Below are 25,348 nucleotides of genomic sequence, written 5' to 3'. Positions count from 1 at the left end.
CATCGGTTTGAGCTCTGTTGAACATCTCTGAGTCTGCAACGACAAATCCCTTTATCTCTTTCTAAGTATATTTTGTCTGCCAGGGTAACAATAAACCCCTGACCCTAAATATAAGCAAAAATAACGTGCATCTTATAAAAGCTATCAAAACTGAAATCTAACATACAACTGACAATCAGACCAGAATGCAATGTTATTAAATTTATAACATCCTTTAATGTACATAAATGATAACAAAAATCTAAGAAGAAACAATTATTTAAAAAAAAATAAAAAATAAAAATAAAAATCAAATGTGAAGTGCCACACAGGGAATTCTGGGAATGAACATTTTTACTGTAAATTATGAGATGATTTGTTCTTTTTTTAAATGGCAAAATGAAGTGTTTTACTGTCAAAACTATACGGTTAGATCTATTACAGTTTTTCCCCATTTATAGTTAGGGTATAGTTAACAGTTTTTTACTGAAGCATTTTTTTTACAGTCTTTTACAGTTAAAATAAAAAAATATATATATTTACGGAAAAAATGCATACACTGTAAAAGAAAAAATGACAGCATATGTTTTTACATTGCTTTAACTCATTCAAATAAATTAAGCAATTTTCAAATTTTACAGTGTAATGTGAATCTTTAACTACATGATGTCATAGTAACTAGTAAGCTAGTAACTAGTTACACTTAATGTTTAGTTGTGTTTTTTGATTCACAAAAAAATAAAAATAAATAATAATTACAATTTATTTGACTGGGGACCGTACTTCTGATTCACTAAAAAAGAGTCGGCTCAGAAGAGTCATTCATTAGGGAGTCAGTCTTTACTGCTTGTGCTGTATGTGTTCGATTCACTAAAAAGAGTCAATCATTCGAGAATCTGACTTCACTGGTTGTATTGTAGGCTTGTGATTCCCAAAAAAGACATGCTTCATAAGCTGCATCCAAAATCACATACTATCAAGGTACTACATTTGGTTTGATATGTACTTTGCACCTGTTAAATGTATGCTTTATAGTATGATTATGGGTAGTATGAATACAGTTCATACCATGTTGTCACTGTTTCCATCCACCTATTGTTATGCAAATTTTGGGATATAGCATACAAAATGCTGGATGGAAATGCCAAGATGCGCATAAATTCTAAAGAAAATGTATCCGAAAAGAAGACGGACATATCACATTTACCGAATAAATCCCGAATAAAGTCATGTGACTTTATCTCAACAGATCATGTGAGATGGCATAACTGGACAGCGGACCAATTTCGTTGCAGAATCTCCTTTGTTGGTTTGGTCATTCTGAAATGTCTGAGCCAAAGTCTATCATCAAAATGGTTGGGTATATTTATCTCCCAGAAGTAGGCCTATCTCACACGATTATATTCCCAAACACCAGGCATCCACCTCCGAACGCAAGATAACGTGCGTTTCATGCGCACTCTGAGACTCGAGTCATTTATGATGTAAAAAAAAAGAGCCACAGTGCTTCCCCGATTGCAGCAACTTCCACTTTTATCACAGATAATTTGCGACAATTTTGTTCCCTTGAACACTTTTTTCTCAAATGTTTTATGCGATATTCCAATTTGGCACAAACACTGTAAGTTCAATTCACAACTTTGGATGGAAACATAGCTACTATCGTGTCATCTACAACTCCTCTTATATTTAACTGGCCTCATGCAAGTGTCCATCGAATGCTCACTCCAGAATCTCGTTGGAAGCAGTCGGTCATCCGGGTACTTTTCGCCCACTGTCTTTCAAATACTATGAATTTGGAAATATGCTACTAAACATTTGACGTGCTTTCGCATACTATATGCAGTAAAAGTAAAAAAAACTAATTCGTTGGGGAAACGGCCCACACAAGTTCTTTATGTGTATGATACTAAAAATAAGTCTTGGGGAATCAAACTACATTGGTCATGCTTTGTGAACCGTAGCTTGTAGATTCTGTTGTGGCAACACTGATTAAGTGGTTCAGGAAAAACTGAATATTTTACTATGGTATTCTGTACACATCAGTGAATGCACATGCGAGAACCCTAAATTGATGTCAACGTAATTTAGTTCTGTTAAATCCAGTTTCCAGTCACAGCACTCTCCTATAAATGTGATCGGCCTACATTATGACAGAAGACTGAAGTGTAATTCAGTGCTGTGATTTTAATAGCATTGTCTTCATTCCTGCTCTGTTCATTAGCGTAGTTGGTGCTTCCAGACAGCAGACCCTCATTAAAGAATAAAAAGGTCAGAGAAAGAAAGAACCTCCACTGTCTTTATTCAAGCTTTTCCTTTACCTAATTTGCAGACTGACTTCAGCACACAAAGAGGTGGTTCATTCGGACAAAACACCAACGTGAAGGCTGTCTTTCACACTGTGATTTACCCATAACCGCTGACACACAAAAGAAAAAGAGATTGAAAAACGCATTTAATTATAGTCCATGGAAAGCTCTGGCCCAATAAAAGCTATTCTCTCAGGGTAACTGGGTGAAATAAAGCAAAAGCAAATCATTAAAACACTGCATTCACCATGTCACTTTAGGTCTTTGGATAAATTAGAGTAAATTTAATTTAGTTTCCTCTCAGCTTGGTAAATGTTCTGATGCAGGGCTTTGTGCACAAATAAACAGAACAATCTCAGATACTGATTTTATTATTTCAGCATAAACATCAGTTTTCAAATGTTTACTGAGCAGTGCTCAAATTCAATGTTGAATTCAAATTCAAATTCAATTGTTTTCGTCAAAAATTATTTAGAAGCTGCTTGGAATAATAAGGAATTAATAAGGAATAAGAGACCATGCAAAAAATAAATAAATAAACTAATTAAAAAATGCTATGTGTGCTAGTAAGCATAGAAGTACTATGCTTACTATATTCTGCACGACTGGAAAGCTGTATTGACAGCATCCAGGACTGGAACTCTCTGTATTATAAATGAGAATTGTGTTTGAATCAATTCATTGATGGCATCTGGAATAAGGTTAATACACCTATGAATAAGGGTAAACCAGCAAATTAACTGAAAACCAACAAGAAAACTTGTTGAATTTTTCATCACTTTTAATTTTTTTTAAATTTAGCCTAATCATTTCATCCCGGTCTTAACCACAGCAATTAAAAATGCACAGAAAATGATCTGCACAATTTTTTCATGCTGGAGCACCAATTCTGTTTGACAGATTGTGAAAGACACATCAGTTTTTTAAACAGCCTAAGCAAATAAAACAAAAAAGAGTGTGAAGTCAGTCAGCGAGAGAAAGACAGACAGCAGGGCTCCAGACTGCGGCCTTGACTTGAATTTGCCGCAGCTTTAATACCATCGCTAGTCAGAAGCATTCAAATTTGCAGAAGAATTCTCTTTTATAAACCATAGATATCAGATCAAACAGACACACCGCCGCTCTGCTGGCTAAATTAGGTAGCCTATAAACCTTTTGTACCAGCCTATCAAACCTAAAAAGGATCTGACACTTTTCTTTGATGACAGAGGTGCACATGACAAAATTGCTTAGTTTGTCTACTTGAGGTCTCACTGAACCTCCTCCAGCAATGTAGCCCAAGAAAGAAACTTCCTGTTTGGCGATCTGGCATTTCTTTCAACCACCTTTGCCAGGTTTTCCAGATGCTGTTCCCAGGACTCACTAAAAATGACAATATCGTCAATATACACTGCTGCAAAGCTGTCCAGACCCCTCAGCACTTGATCCACCAGGCGTTGGAAGGTTGCTGCGGCCCCGTGCAGACCAAACGGTAAATACAGTACTTTAAATGATATAGCCCTGCAGGAACACGAAAAGCAGTCAAGTTCTTAGCAGAACAAGTGGCACTTGCCAATATCCTTTGCACAGATCTAAAGTTGTCAAATACTTAGCTTTGCCTAGTCATTCGATCAACTCATCGACTCTTGGCATAGGATAAGGGCCGAAAGCTGATACTGCATTCAGTTTTGAGAAATCAACGCAGAATCTGAGTGTACCGTCTTGATTGGCACCAGTACAACTGGGTTACACCATTCACTTGTTGAAGGCTCAAAGATGTCAGACTCCAGCATCATTTGCACGTCCTCTTTCAAGGCTTGGATCAAGTGTGCTGGAACTCTGCAGTGATTTTGCCTGATCGGCTCTGTTGCAAGCAAACAAATATTATGATGCAATGTTGTTTTTCCTGGTTTGTCAGAAAAGAGACCCCCTACTCCTTTCCAAAGGTCCTACGATGTCCATTGCAATGCGAGAAAATGGTATGTCAATAATAGGAAAACTTACAAGAGGTGCTCTGTCACTCTTTTTTAGCTGGTCTCACCAGCTGACATTCTGGGCATGATTTACAAAAATCCACAACATCTGTAGAGCTTAGGCCAATAAAACTTACTAGCGATTCTAGACAGTGTTTTCTGCTGACCTAAATGTCTTGCCCACGGCACTGAATGACCCAATTGTAATAATTTTAATCTCTCAGGTACCACCAATCTCTCACCTTCAGACTTAAGTACAGCTTGTCATCTTTGATCATCAGCTGATCTTTCTGAATTAATGCAGACGTTGTACTGTTAGCCTTAGCTTTCTTAAATAACGGTTTCAAAGTTTCATCCTGCCTTTGCAACTGCAAAATATCATGAGGAATTTGCTCAAGATCGTCTGTGTTCAGTTGTGTCACATTTTCAATTACTTCAGTACCCATAACTTTATCATGACGTTTCTCCCTCCTAGATTTCCTGTTTTTAAAAACCACATTGAATGGTAAATCTGGCAAAAGCTGTTTACTGACCTCTTCTTGATTAGCCTGTGCTCTTATTATGACCCATAGCATCTGCTATGTTTTTTTTCACTCCGCAACAAATCCACCAACACAGGTGCATCTCTGCCTAATATTACTGGATAACTGGATTTGTCAATTACTCCAACTGATAACTTATAGGCTTGGCCTTAAGACTCTCAGCTTATCATATTTCAGCAAATTTGACTTTCCAAAACATTCTGGTCTCACTAATGTCTGGCTTGAACCTGAATCGACCAATGCTTTAAACAACGCGTTTCCAATCTTCACCTCCACTACTGTGTCCGTGTTCAGTTCGATCTCGTTCAGTTTCACTGAAGATCTTAACTCGTAACACAGGCGAGTAGTAGACATATTTTGCACTGGACAATCAGCTTTTTTATGCCCTGCTTAGCCGCATGTATGACATATAATCACAAACCTTCTGTTGTACTGACTAACTCCACCTGCCCGCACACTGTCCACTCGAAGTAGAACTGTTTTGTAATGTTCCTCTATCAGCATCAAAATTTCTCAGACCACTACCCTTAAGGCCTCATTATGCTTCTGCATCAACTCCACAGCGTAGCTACGCCGTCACTCCTACGTGGCCGTTTTATGGTTCTGCGTCGGGTTGCGTTGCATCGCGGTGCATTTCACCGCCAGAACGCTAGGGGGGGTGTGTGGCTCGCGAATCTCTTTGCTAGTTTGTTTTGGTTCCGTGCGCTAAAACAAGAACAAAACAAGCGGGAGGGGGAAACCGGAAAAGCTACACTCCGGAAATGATGTATAATCTGACCAATCACAGCCCTTGCGGTCTGCGTCGCCTCGACGCGTAGTTACAATTTTTTGGAGGTGCATGTCGAGCTACGGCGGAGGGGTCAGAGAGGGGTTCGCGGCGACGCAGAGGGGTCTGCGGGGGTACGCCGTCGATTCGACGCAGAAGTATAAAACAGGCTTTAGCATCCCCAGACTTACCGGTTAGGCTGTGCTTGGCGCCTCGCCATCGTCTCACTTTGTGCCTGTTGTCGCCAAGGACACACATTTGAATCAGAAATCAAATCTGTAGCCTCTGGTGTGTAACTCACCGCTGACGCTCCTCTTGCCAGTCGTTCCTGTCTTTCATGATGAACTTCGGACTGTAGTTGTACGAATTGGTGTTGAAGTATCCGATATTTGTGCTTGAGACATTGCGCTTCCTTTTCCAACCGTTCTTCTCTTTGCTGTTGACTATGTAGACAAGTTTGTAGCATTGTGGCCATCTGCTCAGACGTACTACCTGAAGTCATTTCGTTGTGCGTTGGAGATGAACTCATTGCCTCCAGTTGCTCTGCTGGTTTACCATCTTCTTTGCCCTTAGCTCCATCTTGTTTCTTTGCCCTTAGCTCCATCTTGTTTCTTTGGTGGCATTTCCCCCTCGACAAGAAGTCAGCCTCTGCCGCTTTCATTTAAACAAGGCACAGCTGGGACCGCATGATTTCACCTGCAATGTGTACTCATTTCCTCTTTAAGGCCTGGGTGTCGGGATGCCATTACAACCACTGCCGCCTGATGTATTAAAGCCGCAATGGCTAGGTTTCAGAGGTCTGGTTGTATATAGTTACCCTGAGTTGTAACGTAAATTTGTTTGCCGATAGGCCCGGGAAAAGATGGAATGAGTTGAGTATAACGTAGGTAATCATTAAAGTTCAAGTGAATTTATAAGGACAGCTGTCTCTGACCACGTGCTCCAAATGAAGTTCAAAATAAACAAAACAAATCCTCAAAAATCCTCAAAATAGACGGTACAAAACATAAATAAATCATGCTGACAGCAGCAAAACACGCCATCAGATCAAGCCCCGAGGAACAAGCCTCTGACAATGAAGACTCACATCTTACAGCATTTGGCTGGACAAGCTCTGGCCCTTGGCCCATCTCTCCCTGGCTCAACTAGCCTCACTCCTTTGTATATGATATCTTCCCGCCAAACACTAGCAGATCATACCATCTGTAGGGGTCGATTAACTCCCATGACAACGGAAACACATTTAGTTCAATGTCAGTGCTATTACATATGCATTTGAACCAATAACATGATCACAAATAATATCATTAATCAAAAGTAAACAATATGAAAACATAACAATAACATATTAAACAATAAATCAATGTATACAATAACACTGTGAACTGATGTTCATGTGATGATAACCCACAGGTTCATCATAGGGTTGATCAAAAATAAAAATTTTCCCTATTAAAATTAGGCTTTTATATGTTACTGTTGTTAATATAAGTGAATGTTATCTGCCTCTAAACTCAGTGCTTTACGGTCAAATGAGCATTTCCAAGAAATAAACATGTAGGCTTTAGAAATTCTACTAACTATAAGTAACTTTGGAGCTTCATGTCAACTAACTATCATTAGAGTATTAGTAAACTGTCTGCTTAATATCTGCTAACTCTTCATTGTGTTGGTCCCCCAACAGATATTCTACAGACTATAAGTAACTTGGCAACTACAAATCAACTTATTCTCCTAACCCGAACCCTAACACGTAACCAACCTAACAGTCTACTGACAGTCTGCTGCAGCATACTAATACTCTAATGACAGTTAATTGCATGCAGTTGAAAAGTTACTTATAGTTAGTAGACTGGACTATTGAAATAAAGTGTAACATAGTAATTTTATGATTAAATTACCTTTATTTATATACCTACCAGATCAGGTGCTGGTGCCATCTGTAGAATTATAGTGGCACTGGTGTTACAGTTCTCAAATGTTAGTCTGGAGCCCTGCGAACAGTTAGGGTGTATGTGGCTCTCATCACAGACAGGTGTGCAGGGCAGCTGATCGTATCTGTGGTTTGTGCCTCAAGCAGTGCGGTCATCAAGAGATTTTAATCTGTTTTTCCCCACTGGGTCCAGCCGCCAGGACTAAATGGAATCAATTTGATGATGGGTCCTTGACCCTGAACATAAGTGCAATATAATTACTTGAAAACATGGCACACTGTTCTGCAGTCAGTGTTCCTGAGGGACAAACCTCAAAAACAGATTAACAAAGCGAGCGCAAGGCACACAAGCCCCTAGTGGACATGACTCAATCATACAGACTGTTGCTCAAAGGGACTCAAAATATCATTGAGGACAGTTTTATGGAAGTAATATGCAAGATTTTCACATATTATAACAGTATTGAGTGAATATAATTGTGTGGTGGAGACAGTTGGAAATTCTGAAGTGAACATTCATCTGGTTTTAGCTACTGGTTGTAATGGCACAAAATAAAAAAGACTTTGGAACACTAATGCTCAAATATTTTAATGAAAGTGAAAGTGACATGTGAAGGAAAAGTATGGTAATCCATACTTAGAATTTGTCCTCTGCATTTAACCCATCCAACTCAGTGCACACAGGTTAGGAATAGTGAGTAGTGAACACACACTGCAAACTGTGACACACACACACGGAGCAGTGGGCAGACATTTTTTGCTGCGGAGCCTGGGGAGCGATTGGGCGTTAGGTGCCTTGCAATCTTTGGGTTACCAGTCCGACTCTCTAACTATTAGGCCACAACTGCCCCATAGATAATTTGATCGTTTACAGGAGGCCTACTATTGTATACAGAGTATAGAGGAACAACTGTCTGGCATCTTATGCCAGATATTTAAATGTCAATGGGCACAGAAAGCATCGGTTTGTGTTATTTGTTCTGTTGCAATGTCAAGAAAATTCGTCTCAATATATACGAGCGTGCTTGTGTCTCTTTCTTTTTAGCGTATGTGTGTGTGCTTTTCCCAGATGAATGTGCTCAATCCTCTCCTCCTGTCTCCACAAAAACAAAGCCTCTGTTCTGCTCAGCACAGATAGTGCCTGATCTCTGTAGCCAGAGGAACTAAAAAAACCAAATGCCCAACATGGACCTCTCTAATGCATTGCAAATCTGCATGGATGTCCAAATAAAAATATGTATTCATGATCCAAATTTAAAAACAAAATGGAAGCATAAAGCTTATTTTGAAAGCCTGTGATTAAATCAACGTTAATCATACTGTGAAATACTGCACAGAGAACAGTACCTATTTTAAGTGTTTGAGGAGAAGAAAAAACGGAATAATTAAAAATAATAATAACATTTTGCTTAAAGAAAAGTAGGCTAAGCCTATTTTTAACACATTTATTCTCATTAAAATGGTGGGGGTGGGGGGGGGTGTAGCATTTTAAATGTGTGCTAATATTGTTAGTTAATGTTCTTAATATACATCAGTAGAGTGTTAAGTAATTTAGTTATTTTATACCGGGGGTCCCTGTGTAGGCACAGGCAGAGAGTTTGGGTGGGGGGGTGTAAAGCTTGACAGCAGCGGCACCTCTACGCTCATCTGAACGCGTCAGGTCAGTCCGTGTTTTACACGCTGCTTTGGAAAAACAACAACGCCGTTTTAATATTCTGCACGACTTCTCTCTAACGTCTACAACAGGAAGTACAGACACGTTCAAAGTCGTTCAAAACTGCAGAAAATGTAAGAAACCCGTTAATAGCAGTTAAAACATGCGATGAAAACAGTATTTTATAATCGACAGAAAGCGTTCAGCTGCGGGGAAGAGCAGGTGGGAGTATCCAGTCAGGAATCAGCGGACTCTCTTCAGTAGAAGCGCGTGAGCTGCAACTGAACACATCCGCGTCCGTTTGAACCTCACCTGATCCGAGGAACCACAGTAACACAGAGGTAAGTAAGAAGGTAACAAGCGTGTCTTATCATAGTAGCCTATACACTCTAATAATATCTGACGCTTATCTGAGCGCAGCCTAATTTAATTGTAAATATCGTACAGTAGCCCATTTACGAAGAGCATTTGGAAGTTTTTGTCCTTTAACGTCTGACGTTCAGCTAACTTACCGTTGTCTTTTGCTTATAAGGATAACGTCAGGTTAATTATATCAAATTGGGGGCAAATGACCATATGAAGTGAACAGCAGCAGCGGTTCTTGGAGCTGAAACCCGCTCTGAGGACTCAAATATTAAACTACAGGAACTGTTTCCTTTCAAATGATTGACAGCTTGCGTCTGAAAAGTTTTGACATTGGTTTGATGTAATGACCACTACTTCTGATTCCTTTTAACATTAAAGTGCATTTTAAATAACCGTTGTGACTTTTGTAACATTTCGTTTTCTCTTGTAGCTAAATTCAGTCTTGCTGAATTTATCCCTTAGGCTAACGTTACTAACATGCAATAACAAATTTAGAGTTTTGCAGAGATAAACAGCCCCTCACCACAAGACTAAAATTTAAACTAAATTTACATAATCTCTGATACTAATGCTGAGTGATAAGCAAAAGAGCAAGTATACCCAAAGAAAAGATGTGATGTGCCCATGTAGAGCCGAGAGAGAGAGAGTCTGATAATGTGCTGATTTTTTTGGAGGTTGATCATTAGATAGACCTTTCATTCCTATCATGAAGAGAAAGGTTTTTCCATCAGCATCTAAATGATTTCATTTTCTATGTTAGGCTGTTCAAGTGACTGCAGACACACAGAAATGAGTGCCGTTTTCCTAGAGAATCCTCTCAGCGCAAAGCAAAAGCAGTTTTCCACAGATTCTACAAGACGAAAGTGACAAAAATTTCAGTACAGATTATGAATTTAAAAGAGCGATGCCATATGTTGTTTGCTTGACTGTTATTTGTAGAGTCCTGATGGAAATCTGTTATATTTTAGGAGATAACATTGTCAAAATGATTGATCTAGTAGCTGTTGCATCCTTTAAGGGATTTTAAGGAATATAATCCTGGTACAAATAAGTTAAGTTCAATTGACAGCATTTGTGTCTTTCTTTTAAATACTTACTTCCAATTTTTGGAGTATTAAAAAAGCAGAAACGTGAAGCTTACTATGTTAAATAAGCAATTACATTCTTTCTTCTGATAAAACTTGTATTATTTGAGCTGAAAGGTTCATCATTTTTACAGTCGTGACTCGTTTACGATTATAGTGTTAATGGCATTGTGTGGCAAATTGGAACTTTACACTTTTTTCACACTAAAATCATACTATTGCAACATTGAGCATTTTAACATTTACAATTTGGTCCATTCATTCACTTCCATTGTAAGTGTGTTACTGTAACAGATGTGTGTGTGTTTTTTTAAAGGAGGGACAAGTGGATATTAATTTCTGTGATAATCTACATTACCACAACGACTGAGCATGTATTGAATCCTAAATATTACTAAGAGTTAGGCTATACTAATCAAAAATGGTAAAAGATTTCAGTTGCAAAGTATAGTGCTTTGGCAAAACATCAGATTTCCTCAGACACCGAGTTATTTTATAAGCTGTGCTATACACTGACGAATCTGCACTGGATGTCTTCTCTCTTTCTGCAATATGAATGAGCTCCTTGATCTGTGATATGAAGTTCAGCAGGATGGACAGCTCTTTCCTCCCACAGGCAGAAATTTCTTCCAGCCCATCACTCTGATGGACAGACAACTCACATCCCATAAAGCACCAGGCACAAATGAAGACCAAGAGACAATTCAGCGATTCCTTCAGTTGATGTTTTCATACCTCACCTGTGTTTCTGCAAGTTGTTCTGCAACATGTTTAATGTATCAAAAGGGAAAATGGTAATTGGACTCTTAGTGATTCATCAAAAACTGCTCATTAGCCCCAAAGGGCCAAAGCCTCTATGAAGAAATATGACAAGTGGTTCACATATTTTCCTTTGAGTTGTTAGAGATTTATGGTTTAGATCTGTGTGAAGGGATGTGTTTTTATCTGATTATCTGATATTGTATTCATGCTGACAGGCCTTTTCTATTTATTTTAGGTCCTGTAGATGGTGTAGACACCAAGAGCTAAATCTTCTCTAGAAGATGAAGATCACAGCGCCTTCTAGATTGTATCATCTTCTCTTCCGTTGTCCTGTATAAGTGTAAGGATCTTGTTTGACATCCATCTGGATGGTTTGAACCAGGATGGCCAAGCCATCCTTTTTAAGGAGAGCTCAATTGCTCCTGTTTTTTCTGGGTGTGGCTTACATCATGGCAGGAAGCGTGTTACTGCTTCAGCGCTCCAGTGTGGAGACATTTCAGAGAGAAACGCATACCATGGCGCTCCCTTCCCTACCAGCGCCACCTAGACCACTGGAAGTACCTGCTGCCAGGTGGTTGTACAGGAGGAATGTCATCCAGGAGATGGAGAACCACCCTCTAGAGCAGACAGGCAATATAATGGACCAGAAGCACCTCATATCTCGTAACCTGGAAATCAGGCATCTGAGACGCCACTGGTTTCACGGTAATGCTGAACAGAAAAGATCTTCTAAACATAATCTGTCACACAAGGAAGCCAGACATAAAGGTAATGTTTATAAAATAGAATTACTCATCTTAAATGTAAGATTTTTTATAATTATTCTAAACTGTTTATATTGCTTTTTTTTTGTTCCCAACAAGGGACCTACATTGGATGTTTTATAAACAACGAAACGGAGCACGCACTCGGCGGGACAGTTCTTTATGATTTCCGTAAAATGACCAGCGCCTTGTGTCAGGACACCTGCTCAGAGAGGTAACGTCTGAAGGGATGAAAATTAAAGATAAATGAAAGAACCCCTGTTCTATTAGAATAATGCATTCAGTGTTTATCCACAGAAGCAGGGGGCAAAATGTGAGCTGGCTGGTGTGACTGACCTGGAGTCCATCCAGAGAAAGAGCATTAAAAATACATACATGCTTCAACCATTTAAAAATACAGAAATTCCATTCTAAAAGCATTATTTTAAAATACAAAAAATATATTCACTGCTCAAAATAAAACAATGCTTTATTTAGGAAATGCCAACAGGTACTTTTTGGTCTTTTTACTTAGCAAAGCGGGGGTAAGCTATTACCTGTGAATGTGCGAGAATTTAGGTTAATTTGTATTTTTTGGTAAATAACTAGAAGAATAGCAAAGTGCAATAAATGGTAAAACTAATTTGCTCTACAAACCAATATGTTTGTTTGCACGATAATAAATTAAAATAATATGATAACACATATCAGTTTGCAACATTAAATCAACATAATGACTGTTTTTGTACAACAAAAAAAATAACAAAGTGGCTGACACTTGAAGCCTTGCACATTAAATTTACAAATGTCTGCATCACCGCTTAATAAGGTGGATATAATGAGAAGTCCCACACTATCAATCAAAAGTTTGTAATTATAAAAAAAAATTGTTTTTGAAAGACGTCTTTTATGCTCACCAAGGCTGCATTTTTCAAAATACAGTAAAAAAAAAAAGAGTAATATATATGTGAAATGTTATTATAATTGAAAATAACGTCTTTCTATTTTATTACATTTTACATGGCAGAGCTGAATTTATCAACTATTACTCCAGTCTTCAGTGTCACGTGATCCTTCAGAAATCATTAGCTAACGTGAAGTTATAATGAACAAAACCTTTCATCAGTTAATGTAATTTTTAACATTGCAATTGCATTAGGTCATGTATTGTGAATGAACAAATTAACAATACATTATAAGCATATTTATAAATTAACATTAACATAGATAAATGCTGTAAAAATGTTATTCATTGTTAGTTCATCATACCTAATGCATTAACTAATGTTAACTACAGATGTGGCCTTTAAAAATGCGCGTCTCAGAGAGAAGAATGCTGCGAGCACTTCCGAAATTCTGCGGGATCGTGCAGAAGGGGGATTAGATGTTGGACGCAGGAAATAATAAAACCTGTAGATGGCAGTCGAGTTTCATGTGGCCATACTGAGTTGACGAAGTATGACGAATACAATGTTTTCTTTTGCCAGTTACATAAACAGTCACATATTCTTCATAAAAATCTGACTCAAACGCGCATCATTTGTCTTATTTTTTTTTCTGTGTACTTACAGTAGAAGAGACGTGATGTAGGCTATGATAACTGAGTCTTATAACACAATAATTTGCGAAGACCTTTGAAGAGACCGAGATCATTTGCGCATTATCATTATCTAATTTTACATTTAGTTCATTTTTGCATCTTAACGTTTTAAATAGTTTTAACATGGTTGTAATGCGCTTTTCTGCATTACTGTACAGTACTTTTTATATTATCATGTTTCCCTTATAGGCGTCGATTTCGGTGGGGACGGTGGGTATGCACCCACCAGATTTCGTCATGAGTCATTTTGTACCCACCACTTTTAACTTCAGTCCATAATAATTTGACTTTGGGTTCTATTGACCGTTTTCAGTGGTTATGAGGAGCTTAATTAATTTAACCTGAGATGTGCGTTATATCGCCTTTTGATCATTCTTTGTGTTGTCGATTTTTGACACAGTTTCATTATATGTTCATAATAATTTGATTCATAATTATGTCATTTTTTTCTAAAAGTAAAAAAAAACTAAAAGATTTTCTAAAAGCAATATTCTAAAGAGATACAAAGACAGTGTACGCCACCAGATTTCGTCATGAGTCATTTTGTACCCACTACTTTTAACTTCCGTTGACCGTTTTCAGTGGTTATGAGGAGCAATATGAGAGAAATTTTTTTGTAATCATTGTCTGACACAACAAAAATAAAATTATAATATTCATTTTATTTTAATTTTCGTGTTCGCATTTATGAGGGGAAAAAACAACGTGTCAGTTTACGGTTATGGACGTGAGCGCTCTAAAAGCGGCACTAAAAGACTGCTTTAAAACTTTCACAGAGACCTCAAACAGAACAGCTGCCTTTCTTTAAATTGAATTTCGTTTTGTATTAATTATATCTTAATTTTAATCAGTGTTTCGTGAACCATTTGCCTGGATTTAAGAAGTAAATATAGCAGACAATCACGACATTGGAGGCCCCGGCGATATCTCATAAATGAACCGAAACTCAGCGTGTAATGAACATTCACATTTACAGTGTATTTAGACACATTTAGACGCATTCACAATCATTACTTTTACCGGTTCTTTGTGGCAAACTTTATGCGTGCGGTCGTGCGCAGTGCGGCTATATTACGTAAACACTCATGATCCATATAAGTAGGCTAATTAAATTAATATAAAGGGGCGATTTGTCCATGAATTACTTAAATGAACAACTAGCCTAGTATACTAGTCGACTAGAAAAAAAAAAAAGAAAAAAAACCTTTTAGTCGAAAGCAGCCCTTATTCCACATATTTTCAAACCAGGCAACATGACATCTGTGTTGAGCGAGCGACCGGAATGAATAGCGGAGCGGAATATTCAGAAATGCGCTCTCCACTCACGAGCTCTGATCGGAACAAACCCGAACCTCACTGTCTGCTGAACTTGTAGAATCATCAAAATATAATATTTTCTAAAGAAGAATTTTAAAACTTTATTGGTGGTAGTTGAGAAGAATTCCTCTTTCCATATCTAAATCATTTCGAGTGCAATATAAATGTACATTACTGTTATTCTTATTATATAAGAATAATACGTATTTTTTACAACATTTTTAACATAATAGAGAATATAAGTTTAGCGTGTTGTGTGTATTTCCTAATTATAAGCTTTTGGTGAAATTGCAACAAAACTAAAAGAGTAAAAGTGCATAAAAACATAAAAACATGGCGTCGTCTCAAGAAATATCTGCGTACACACGAAACCACTAAAACCGATTTTAAAACGATGTAGCCTAGTAGGCTATACATACCAGGGGTGCGTTTCCCGAAAGCATCGTTGGCCAACTATGGTCGCAAGTTCATCGCAATGTCCATTGAACTCTATTGGTAACGACGGAACTTGCGACCATAGTTGGCCAACGATGCTTTCGGGAAACGCACCCCAGACCAGGCACTGTAATTCTGCCACAGAGTATACTAAAAACGTAGAAGACTTAAAGCATGCGCATAAACCTTGCGCGCTATACAACAATAATATTAGGCACAGTAGCTTCTTTTTTTCTTTTCTTTTTTTATCAAGAACTTTGTTGAACAATATGAACAACCATAAATGGTCTGGTACAAAATATGAGTCACGATATTCGATAGTTAACGGATGCATAAAGCTTGCCACAAAGAACTGGCAAAATGTGTCAAGTATAGCAAGGAGACATTTTAATTGTTTACTAATAATCTAGTGTTTTATGTGTCAGTCAAAGATGTTGACAATGCTGACTCGTCATCTTCGCAGATATTGTGAACGTGCCTATAGAGAGAAATGCACACTTACATAAGAGAGTTGTCTGTTTCTTTTCGTTTTGAATTGTTTTGTTTAAAAGTGGACATTTCAAGCTTTCTAGATACATTTCTGAGTTTCGGTTCATTTATGAGACGAGCTCAGTTCACGAGCAATGCAAGTTATATCGCGCCGGTGCCTCCATTTCCTGATTAAATAGTCTTAAATGCGTCTTCGTGGACAGAAACCAATATAATCTTCCTGATTTAATCACGTAAAACATAAGTCTAAACACAAGCACCACTCTTCTGAATGATGGTAACCACAAACCTCCAAGAGTTTGTAAACCAATTGTTTGTAAAACATATTTAATACTTACAAATAAAAAAATAAAAAAAATAAAAAAATAAAAAATTGTTTTGCAGTGTATAGGCTAAATAAAACGACATTAAGAAAGTTATTTCCAAAATGTAATTAATTGCACAGTCTTTGTTTTAGCTGCTTGTTTTAGCTGCTAACAATTGCACAGAGTCAAGGAAGTACAACCACCCACCCCCCAGGTCTGCCGATTCAACCCCCAATGCTAATCGATCTCCTCTCAGGGAATCAAAAGAAAACCGGTTTTTCCAGTTTTCACCAGCGTGTGGTTGGGGTTTTAATCCCTTGCAGTTCCTTTGTTTAAATGCTATAAGCAAATCTACTATACATACGCTTTAAGTTATTTCAAATTAATGTTTATAGCTTAATTTGTTGATATCGCGTAACTTAATTTGACATATGTTGATATAACCAACTGACATTGTAGATTCCATTGCATGCCAGGAAGAGGCTTATGCTTTGTTTTAAGTAATGAGCATTTACTATAATATAGCCGCACTCAATCGCACGACCGCACGCATAAAGCTTGCCACAAAGAACCGGTAAAAGTAATGATTATGAATGCGTCTAAATGTGTCTAAATACACTGTAAATGTGAATGTGCATTACACGCTGAGTTTCGGTTCATTTATGAGATATCGCCGGGGCCTCCAATGTCGTGATTGTCTGCTATATTTACTTCTTAAATCTAGGCAATTGGTTCACGAAATATTGATTAAAATTAAGACATAATTAATACAAAACGAAATTCAATTTAAAGAAAGGCAGCTGTTCTGTTTGAGGTCTCTGTGAAAGTTTTAAAGCAGTCTTTTTGTGCCGCTTTTAGAGCGCTCACGTCCATAACCGTAAACTGACACGTTGTTTTTTCCCTCATAAATGCGAACACGAAAACTAAAATAAAATGAATATTATATATATATATATATTTTTTTGTGTGTGTCAGACAATGATTACAAAATTTTTCTCTCATATTGCTCCTCATAACCAAAACGGTCAACGGAAGTTAAAAGTAGTGGGTACAAAATGACTCATGACGAAATCTGGTGGGTACACGTACACTGTCTTTGTATCTCTTTAGAATATTGCTTTTAGAAAAACTTTTATTTTTTTTACTTTTAGAAAAAAATGACATAATTATGAATCAAATTATTATGAACAAGTAATGAAACTGTGTCAAAATTCGACAACACAAAGAATGATCCAAAAGCGATATAACGCACATCTCAGGTTAAATTAATTATAAAAAACAGGGAACATTTTGTAAAAGCAAAACTGAACAAAATGCATAATTAAAATAATTGTATTAGGCTATGTGTTACCGAATATTTAATACCACTTCCCCATAATGTTGTAATTATTTTTTTAAAACAGCATCTGTCAAACTGTCAATCAGATACCTCTTATCTGGTCATTTTTATTTTATTTTAGAAGTCATAACTGTTGATCACCCTTTATATGGATTTTGTGAATATGAATATTTAGAATATTTACAAACTGTCGGCAAGACCTCAAGCCAACCCCGGACATTCTGAGACTAACGTGGAAAAATCTTTATGCTTAATGCATTAAGACAGTTTAATTAAAATATTTATTAATAATTTAATGGCAAATCAGATGCGCCCAACGTATGCTACGCGTTGTGCTGCGACATTACCTCACAAGAAATATCTGCCCAAGAACAATCACACAAGAAATATCTGCACGAATTAAGAATCTGGGTAAGTCGCATTATTTAAGCCTTGCATTATGTTAGGATGATTTTGTGTATATATATAAAAAAAATACTGCTGGGTTTTTACAGGCAGAGCCACGTGCATTATGCTCACACTAAATTCTCTGTTGCGCTTAGTATAAATGCGCATTGCATGCACAATCATCTTAATAGTTGTACAAAAAAGTTATGCGCTGGCAAGAACGTCACTTTGCTGTTTTAATAAAAGCAATGTTAAATATTCTGCATGCACTCATCTCCTGGAAACCACAGCAATGACAAAGCATATAAAAATTCGTAAACGTTGTCCAATACCCCTTCTTGTCTTAATGAACCTTTTGCATTTACAAATATTTTCAAATGTCTGTATAATACAGTAGCCTACTGTAAATATTTGTGTCTATTACTATTTATAATTTATATTTTATTGTGGATGTTTTCTCACAATCATGACGTAATGTGAAGTAAAATAAAAAATCTAATGTAAAGTTGTTTTTTATGCGCCACCTGGTGGATATTCTGTGAAGCGAAACACATTGAGGGATTTTTTTAAGTAGGCCCCCCCGAAGCACTTGCAGAATTCTGCGAGACTCTATGAGACGAATTGCCGAATGCCGCGGGAGAAAACGCGCGTTTTTAAAGGCCAGATCTTGTAATTAAACCGTATTCTAAAGTGTTACTGAAAAGATGAGATAAGACTGGTAGAGTAAAATATAATATAACAGAATAGAATAGAATGTACATGTGTATGTGTATCTGTATGTATATTCCTCAGAAGTGAAGGTTTGCTCTTTTGCAGTGGGTTCCGGTACGCTGGGCTGGAGTATGGAGCGGAGTGCCATTGTGGCAACCGGGTCTGTTCCCGCCGGGCTCGGGGAGAGGACTGTAATCTGGATTGCCGGGGAGAGAAGGGATACCCCTGCGGAGGGGTGGAACGCATTTCTGTTTACAGGGTTGAGGATCGTCTTCCAGGACAGAGAAGATGTGAGTCACATTAAAGCCTGCTACAGACTGTGCAATTTCAGCAATCCTATAAGATTATTACAAATCACACTGTGCGACATGGATCTATTAAACTTGGGTACGACATGTACTGTATACGTAGACTGTACGATGATGACATCTATTGAATCGTAGGCTACGACGCAAGTTAGTAAAGAAGAATAGAACATCATCAGTGTGCGCTAGTGGTAAACAAATAGAGCAAGATGAATCACACTTTGGCAGTTGTGGTTTTTATGTACGCTGAAAAAAAGAGGAGGAAGCGAAGGAGGAGAATATGGACACGGTCATGGCTAGGGAAAAGAGGCCAACTTGACATGCCAGTTTTGGTAAATGGAGCTTGAGGAAAGTAGTTTAAAGTCTTAGTGCCATGTCGCATTGATCAATACGCCATTTCCTGTTGCATAATGTTTATTATATTTTGTGAGTAATGGATTAGAGAAGAACTAGTTTAAAGGCCTGGAAGCGTGTGCCAAAATGATGCCCATTTTAAACTAGTGGAGTCTGACTAGATAAGACAGAAAGAATGTTGGAGATAGTGAGCGCTGCTCTTGTTGTAACTTAATACGTCATCTGCTACAGGACAGTGGGAGGGTCACCTGAGGCTTTGTACAAGATGACTTCTCTGTTTTTCTGTCCGATGTTTCTCAGACAGAACTGTGCACTACCACGGCTGTTTCAAGAGGCCGAAGAACTCTACCGCTGACTTCCTGATCCAGACCTCTGGGCCGACACACACTCCTCAGCAGTGTATCGAGACCTGTACAGATCAGGTATAATTGCTCGTATTAATCTTTTTGTAGCAAATTAAAAGTATATTTATTATTTTTATTAAGAAGAAGAAGAAGAATATAAAATCAAAAATAATTTAAAAAATATTATTATTAGGGGCCAATCACTGAAGATGGAGTTTATTATTATTATTCATATAATTAGTAATAGTAATTAAGTCTCCCTTAAACCCCTGCTTAATTCGCACTGTATTTATTTAGATTAAATCTAGATCTGTCTGTCTGCACTATTCTGGATAAATTGAGATTTTTTTTATAGAATAGATTTTTTAAATATATTTAAAATAGAATCAGAATCAGAATGAGCTTAATTAGCCAAGTGTGTGCAAACACACTTGATCACGATTCTCCCACAATTCACAACTAAACTAAATAAGTAATTTACTAGAGTTTGTGACAAAATGTTATTTGCTGCAATCTATTTAAAAATGTGGAATTAATTTGAATTATTATTCTTTTTTTAATCCGTTTGAATGATTCAAATATCTCACTTATACATACTTCACTTGTTTCATTACTGGATGAATCAGCGTTTTTGAACAAATCTCTTGACTGAATGATTCAATGACAAATTTTTTTATGACAGTCACTTGTCGCCACCTACTGGTGTAATGATGTAATTGATACAATCTTTATTTGAAGCGTCAAGTTTCTTTAAAAAGGTGATATGCTGTATTTTGATCACTTCTGTAGTCATGAGTGTTTATATCCGAAATATAAATGTTTATCCCAATACTCCTGTGATATATGAGTTATTGTAAAAGAAATAATGATACTGTGTAGTTGAAAAGACTGTGAAACTGTTTTATGCCAATGCAGATTTGTATGTTCGCTGTGATCTTACATTTAGGTCATTTAGGAAAAAGACGGTGTTTGAATCTAGATTGATCGTGCAGCTCTAGTTTACAATAATTTAGCTGCCCATCACTGCTCGTTACACATGATATGGTTTGTTTATTCAGAGCTTTATCTGACCCCTGTAATTGTGTGTGAACTCGTCAGGACCTGCCATTGGCCCTTTTGAGAGGTCAGCACTGTTTCTGCAGCCATGCCTCATTTCTCTTCACAATCCAGATGAGTGAACAGGAACGCATGTGTGAGAGGGGCAACAAAACAAACCACACTTCCCCTTATGAACAGGACTACTACTGGGTGTACAGTACTCCTGTGTTAGGTAACCTACAACATGCTACAACATTTAACTTAAAATTCAAGAACTACTGCTGCAACAGAAAATATCTTTTCTTTCAGATGCAACATGCAAAGAAAGGACATTTCTGCCCCAGAAGTCCAGGACCCTCGTGGCCCTGTCCAGCTTCCCAGGGGCAGGAAACACCTGGTTACGTCACCTGATTGAACTCGCCACTGGATTCTACACCGGAAGCTATTACTTTGACGGATCTCTGTACAACAAAGGTGAGAGTCCACTAATAACACTTAAACCCTCATCCCTTTCAGCTGTGAGATTTATTAGGATTCTGTAGGAGTGGGAACATGAACTCATCAGAAACACAAACACTTTTAGATATTGCCCCACAAGAAAGAAAATCAACACTGACACCTCTTAAACATCTCAATTGTTTGTCCTAGACTAGCAAGAATGAGATTAATTGAAAAGCAAATGCAGACTCGCACTTCTCAGATTTCTGCATCTCTGTAGGTTTTAAAGGAGAGAAGGATTACTGGCAGAGCGGGAGAGTCATCTGCATCAAGACTCATGAAAGCGGCCAGCGAGAGATCGAAATGTTCAACTCTGCCATCCTGCTGATGCGAAACCCCTATCGTTCTCTAATAGCGGAGTTCAACCGCAAGTGTGCCGGACACCTGGGCTACGCATCGGACGTTCATTGGAGGAGCAAAGGTGCTAATGATAGAAACAGCATTCATTTCAGCCTGACAGTATGTTCAGACACTTTAGAGTAGTGGTTCTCAACCAGGGGCCTGGGGCCCACTAGGGGGCCTCAGCAAACTTCAAAGGGGGCAAAAATGTTTACCAAATTTGAGTGCTCTACATTCACTGATCAATGTTTATATGTGAATAAAAGCCTAAATTAAATCTGTTCAACATATAAAGCAATTGTTTTTCTTCAGAAGACTTCATATGGATTTCTCTGAACGTTTTGATGCATCAGATCTTTGGGTGAATAGAGTTTCAATAGAAGGTCTCACAGGTTTCAGTAAAAATATTTTTACTAGTGTTCCGAAGGTTAAATAAAGTCTTATGGGTTTAGCATGACATGCAGGGGGGAGTAATTGATGACAATTAATTTTTGTGTTGGGTCTCCCTGTGTTTTTCTGTCAGAATTGAAAATGAAGAAATTAAGACAGCCATAAATATTAGTACTGTATTCTTACAGTTGTAATGTAAAATAAAATAATAATTATTAGTATTTTGTTCTTAAAGCTGCAGTCCGTAACTTTTTTGGGTTAAAAATTATTCAAAATAAAGTTTTGAGCAAGTACATAACCAGCCAGTGTTCAAAACTATCTGCTTGCTTCAGCTCGATGCAAAACGGTAAGCTTGTAGTAATGTTTTTAATTCCAGTGGTACTGGTGGATTTCCGTGGGAAATTTGAGCATGTCATTGCGTCATTACATCACATCTGTACACATAAAGAAGAGTCTCGGCTAGTAGGCTATATTGCGTGTGAGGATGTTGGAGGTGGAGATTTATAGCCTTTTCTCACAGCACTTGATATAATTAAACTTATCAATTTGATGGCGGATCCAGAAAGGTTCAAACGACAAGCACCAGTGACAACTGGAGATTCACCCATTGTAAAATCCAAAAGACTTTGTTCGGACTTTGAAGTGGCTACAGAAAAAAAGAAACCGGGCCCATGCGAAAACAAGGATAAATATCGGAAGGGCATTAAATGTAGTCACGCAATGCTGATGTTGTTAACATTATCAATTTGAGAACAAAGTATAATTTGCACGGTTTGACGTGATATGATAAGCGATCGTTAGATTTAATTAGCGCGATTTACTGCAATGCTTTATTTGCCTCAGTTGGGCAGAACAAAAGTGGATGTTACTTGTTCAGATGACATTTTCCGGTGAAAATTCTTATGTTGGTCATACTTCCAAAAAGTAGAATCTGTGATTCCGAATGACAGTATCCACACCGGCGCGGTGACTGACAGCCGCACATTATCATATCATATCATAATTCAAAACATTGGATTCATCCGCGCTGTGCCGTGCCGAGGCACGTAAAGTTGATAATTCCGCGAATAATTACAATAGCAGATTTCGAACAGAGATGAGAACAGAAAGAGGAAAAACTACGGACTGCAGCTTTACATGCTCATATTTTTTTATTTTACATTTTGAATTTAATGTTTATATTTTCATTTAGTAATAATGATATAATAATAATAATAATAATAATAATGGATTCATATTATTGTTATTATTTTACAGACATATTGATATAATATACATACATCACAAATTGTGCAGCCCTACAAACAACCTGGAATTTCATTTTAAATCACAATTCGATTTTTATCCCAAATACAGTCCTAGGTTTAAGCATGTGGGAGATGATAGTTAATTTTACTATAATGCTGTTTTTTGTTTTGTTTTTTCAGAGTGGTCTGAGTTTGTGGACAGCTATTCGACCTGGTGGGTCTCTCACGCTCTGGCCTGGTTGCGATTTGCCCACCGCCTGCTGGTGGTACACTTTGAAAATCTTCAGAAAGATCTAGTCCCTCAGTTAAAGACTATCAGCGCTTTCCTGAACATCAGCATTCCCGAGGAAAGACTCCTCTGCACGGAGAGCAACAGAGACGGCCTTTTCAAACGCTCTGGATCTCGTAGCCTGACTTTTGACCCCTTCACCCCTGAGATGAGAGCTCGTATAGACAAATACATCCACACAGTAGATAAAGCTCTCAGAGACAGAAGCATCAGCGGCCTACCACAGGAATACATGCCCAGGTGAGGGTACATAAACGCAGCTGCTGCCCCCTGCTGGAGGGAGGACACAGAACCACAAAGTGCCTCTGTAAAAACATAACTGACATCGCTCAAAGTCTCTGAAGTGCGGTTTTGTTGTTTTATTTGTGCTTGATGTCTTATTGACAGTGTGTTTAGTATGTGTTATCATTAAACTGATTAATTCTCATTGTATCAGTTTCAGTCCATTTTAATATTATCCTCAAATAGATTACACTACATCATCTTGAGTAGCCTAAGCCTACCTTAATAATTAATATCCAATATTTGACAATTACTGCTTGTCAACTGTGTTTCTGATGTGTATTTGGAATTGCAGGGTCAAAGCATCTTCAATTGACACAAAAAGGCATTCATTCCAGAGAGATGCATCAGGGAAAAATGTTCCTTCATAAACTAAGATAAGACAGTCTGTGTCCTTCGGTCATTCATTATAATGAATCAAAAGCAAAAATCTTAAAGGCTACAGCACTAGCATGAGCTAATATCAGAACTTCAAATAGACAAAAGGAAGAGCAACCCTGGATTTACCTGAGAGCAGAGGCCAAAACATAAGTGCTGAACATTCATTTGTACACAAAACCACAATCATAAAAGGAGAAAATATTATTTTCAGCAGTTTGATCTGGTGATGTACTATAAGCAGAAGTTCCTTCTTTCTTCACAGTGGAAATCAGGAAGACACCAATTTCCAAGTCGAATGTTTCAGTCTTTAGATAGTTAGTTGGAACATTAGCGCTTAATGTCACTGCAGGCTGAAAGAAAAATGCTGTGACTGCAGAATTCTTTCGTGAAAGACAGTTTACACATTTCAGGCCATGACCAGTAGCTACATTTACAGAGAAGCCTAAAGAGCTGTTCACAGAGGACCAGCATGTTCCTATGTCAATCTGGGCTGTTTTAAATGGTTTATCTCTTTGATCTCAATGTTGAAAACTTGCCATATTGATTGAACTACATTCGAATGAAATTGAAGCAGGTTTTAAATAATTAGTTAAATAGAATATTTATTGCCATAAATCTGCCTACAGAGTGCGGAATATGTAGTCATATTCATTGGAATTGGATTGATGAAAATCTATGCTTTTAATGCAACTCATGCCGTTTTTAAAAACTGCAGGTATTCTACATTCTAGAATCAAGCTGAAGTTAATCACTAAACTCACAAAAATAATTATTTAATTTGCAACTGTAATTTAAAGGAGAACTCGGCAACTCTAGCGAACTCTAGTCACTTCTTCGCTGATTTTTCCTTTTGTTGTCGCATGTTTTCCCCACGAGCTCCCCCTACAGCTGTGGTGGGGTGTATATTTCACAACACGGTCGTAAAAAACTCACTTGCGGCGGCCTCCTCCCCCTCTCTACCGCTGCTCATGTGCGTTTGTTTTGGTCGGAGCAAGCCAACTGTATCGTGTGGAGCTATGTCTACCGAGGTGGGTAATCTGGTAATACATCATACATGCATGTGTGTTTATGTCGAATTGCCGTAAAGCAATTCGTGTTTCGCGCTCGTTCTCGTTTCTCACGAGACTTCCAATTTCTATCTTGCCGGGACGGTAGTCCCCAAGTTGCAAGGTTGGTTTTCCGCCTGGGAACGCTGGGGGGAGCGGGG

The 25,348-nt window shown here is 37.8% G+C and overlaps 1 protein-coding gene across 2 annotated transcripts; it reads left to right on the top strand.

Annotated features, from left to right (window-relative positions):
- Nucleotides 1–9,155: 9,155 nt before the first annotated feature.
- On the top strand, nucleotides 9,156–23,908 carry wscd1b (WSC domain containing 1b). 2 transcript variants are annotated; one of them, XM_079862300.1, is made up of 10 exons: nucleotides 9,174–9,230; nucleotides 9,331–9,476; nucleotides 11,584–12,116; nucleotides 12,212–12,326; nucleotides 18,780–18,964; nucleotides 19,634–19,755; nucleotides 20,776–20,947; nucleotides 21,025–21,189; nucleotides 21,434–21,634; nucleotides 23,370–23,908. In XM_079862300.1, exons 3-10 carry the CDS (start codon nucleotides 11,732–11,734, stop codon nucleotides 23,720–23,722), a joined length of 1,698 nt encoding a protein of 565 aa, XP_079718426.1. In that variant the 5' UTR covers nucleotides 9,174–9,230; nucleotides 9,331–9,476; nucleotides 11,584–11,731; the 3' UTR covers nucleotides 23,723–23,908. The 2 variants fall into 2 exon arrangements, with proteins under 2 accessions (XP_079718425.1, XP_079718426.1); XM_079862299.1 differs by having other exon boundaries at nucleotides 9,156–9,476.
- The last annotated feature ends 1,440 nt before the right edge of the window (nucleotides 23,909–25,348 follow it).

The sequence above is a fragment of the Squalius cephalus genome (assembly GCF_949319135.1).
Source record: "Squalius cephalus genome assembly, chromosome: 24".
NCBI classification, from domain to species: Eukaryota; Metazoa; Chordata; class Actinopteri; order Cypriniformes; family Leuciscidae; genus Squalius; species Squalius cephalus.
The sequence above is the reverse complement of the archived record's forward strand: the minus strand, read 5'-3'. Positions and strand labels throughout refer to the sequence as shown.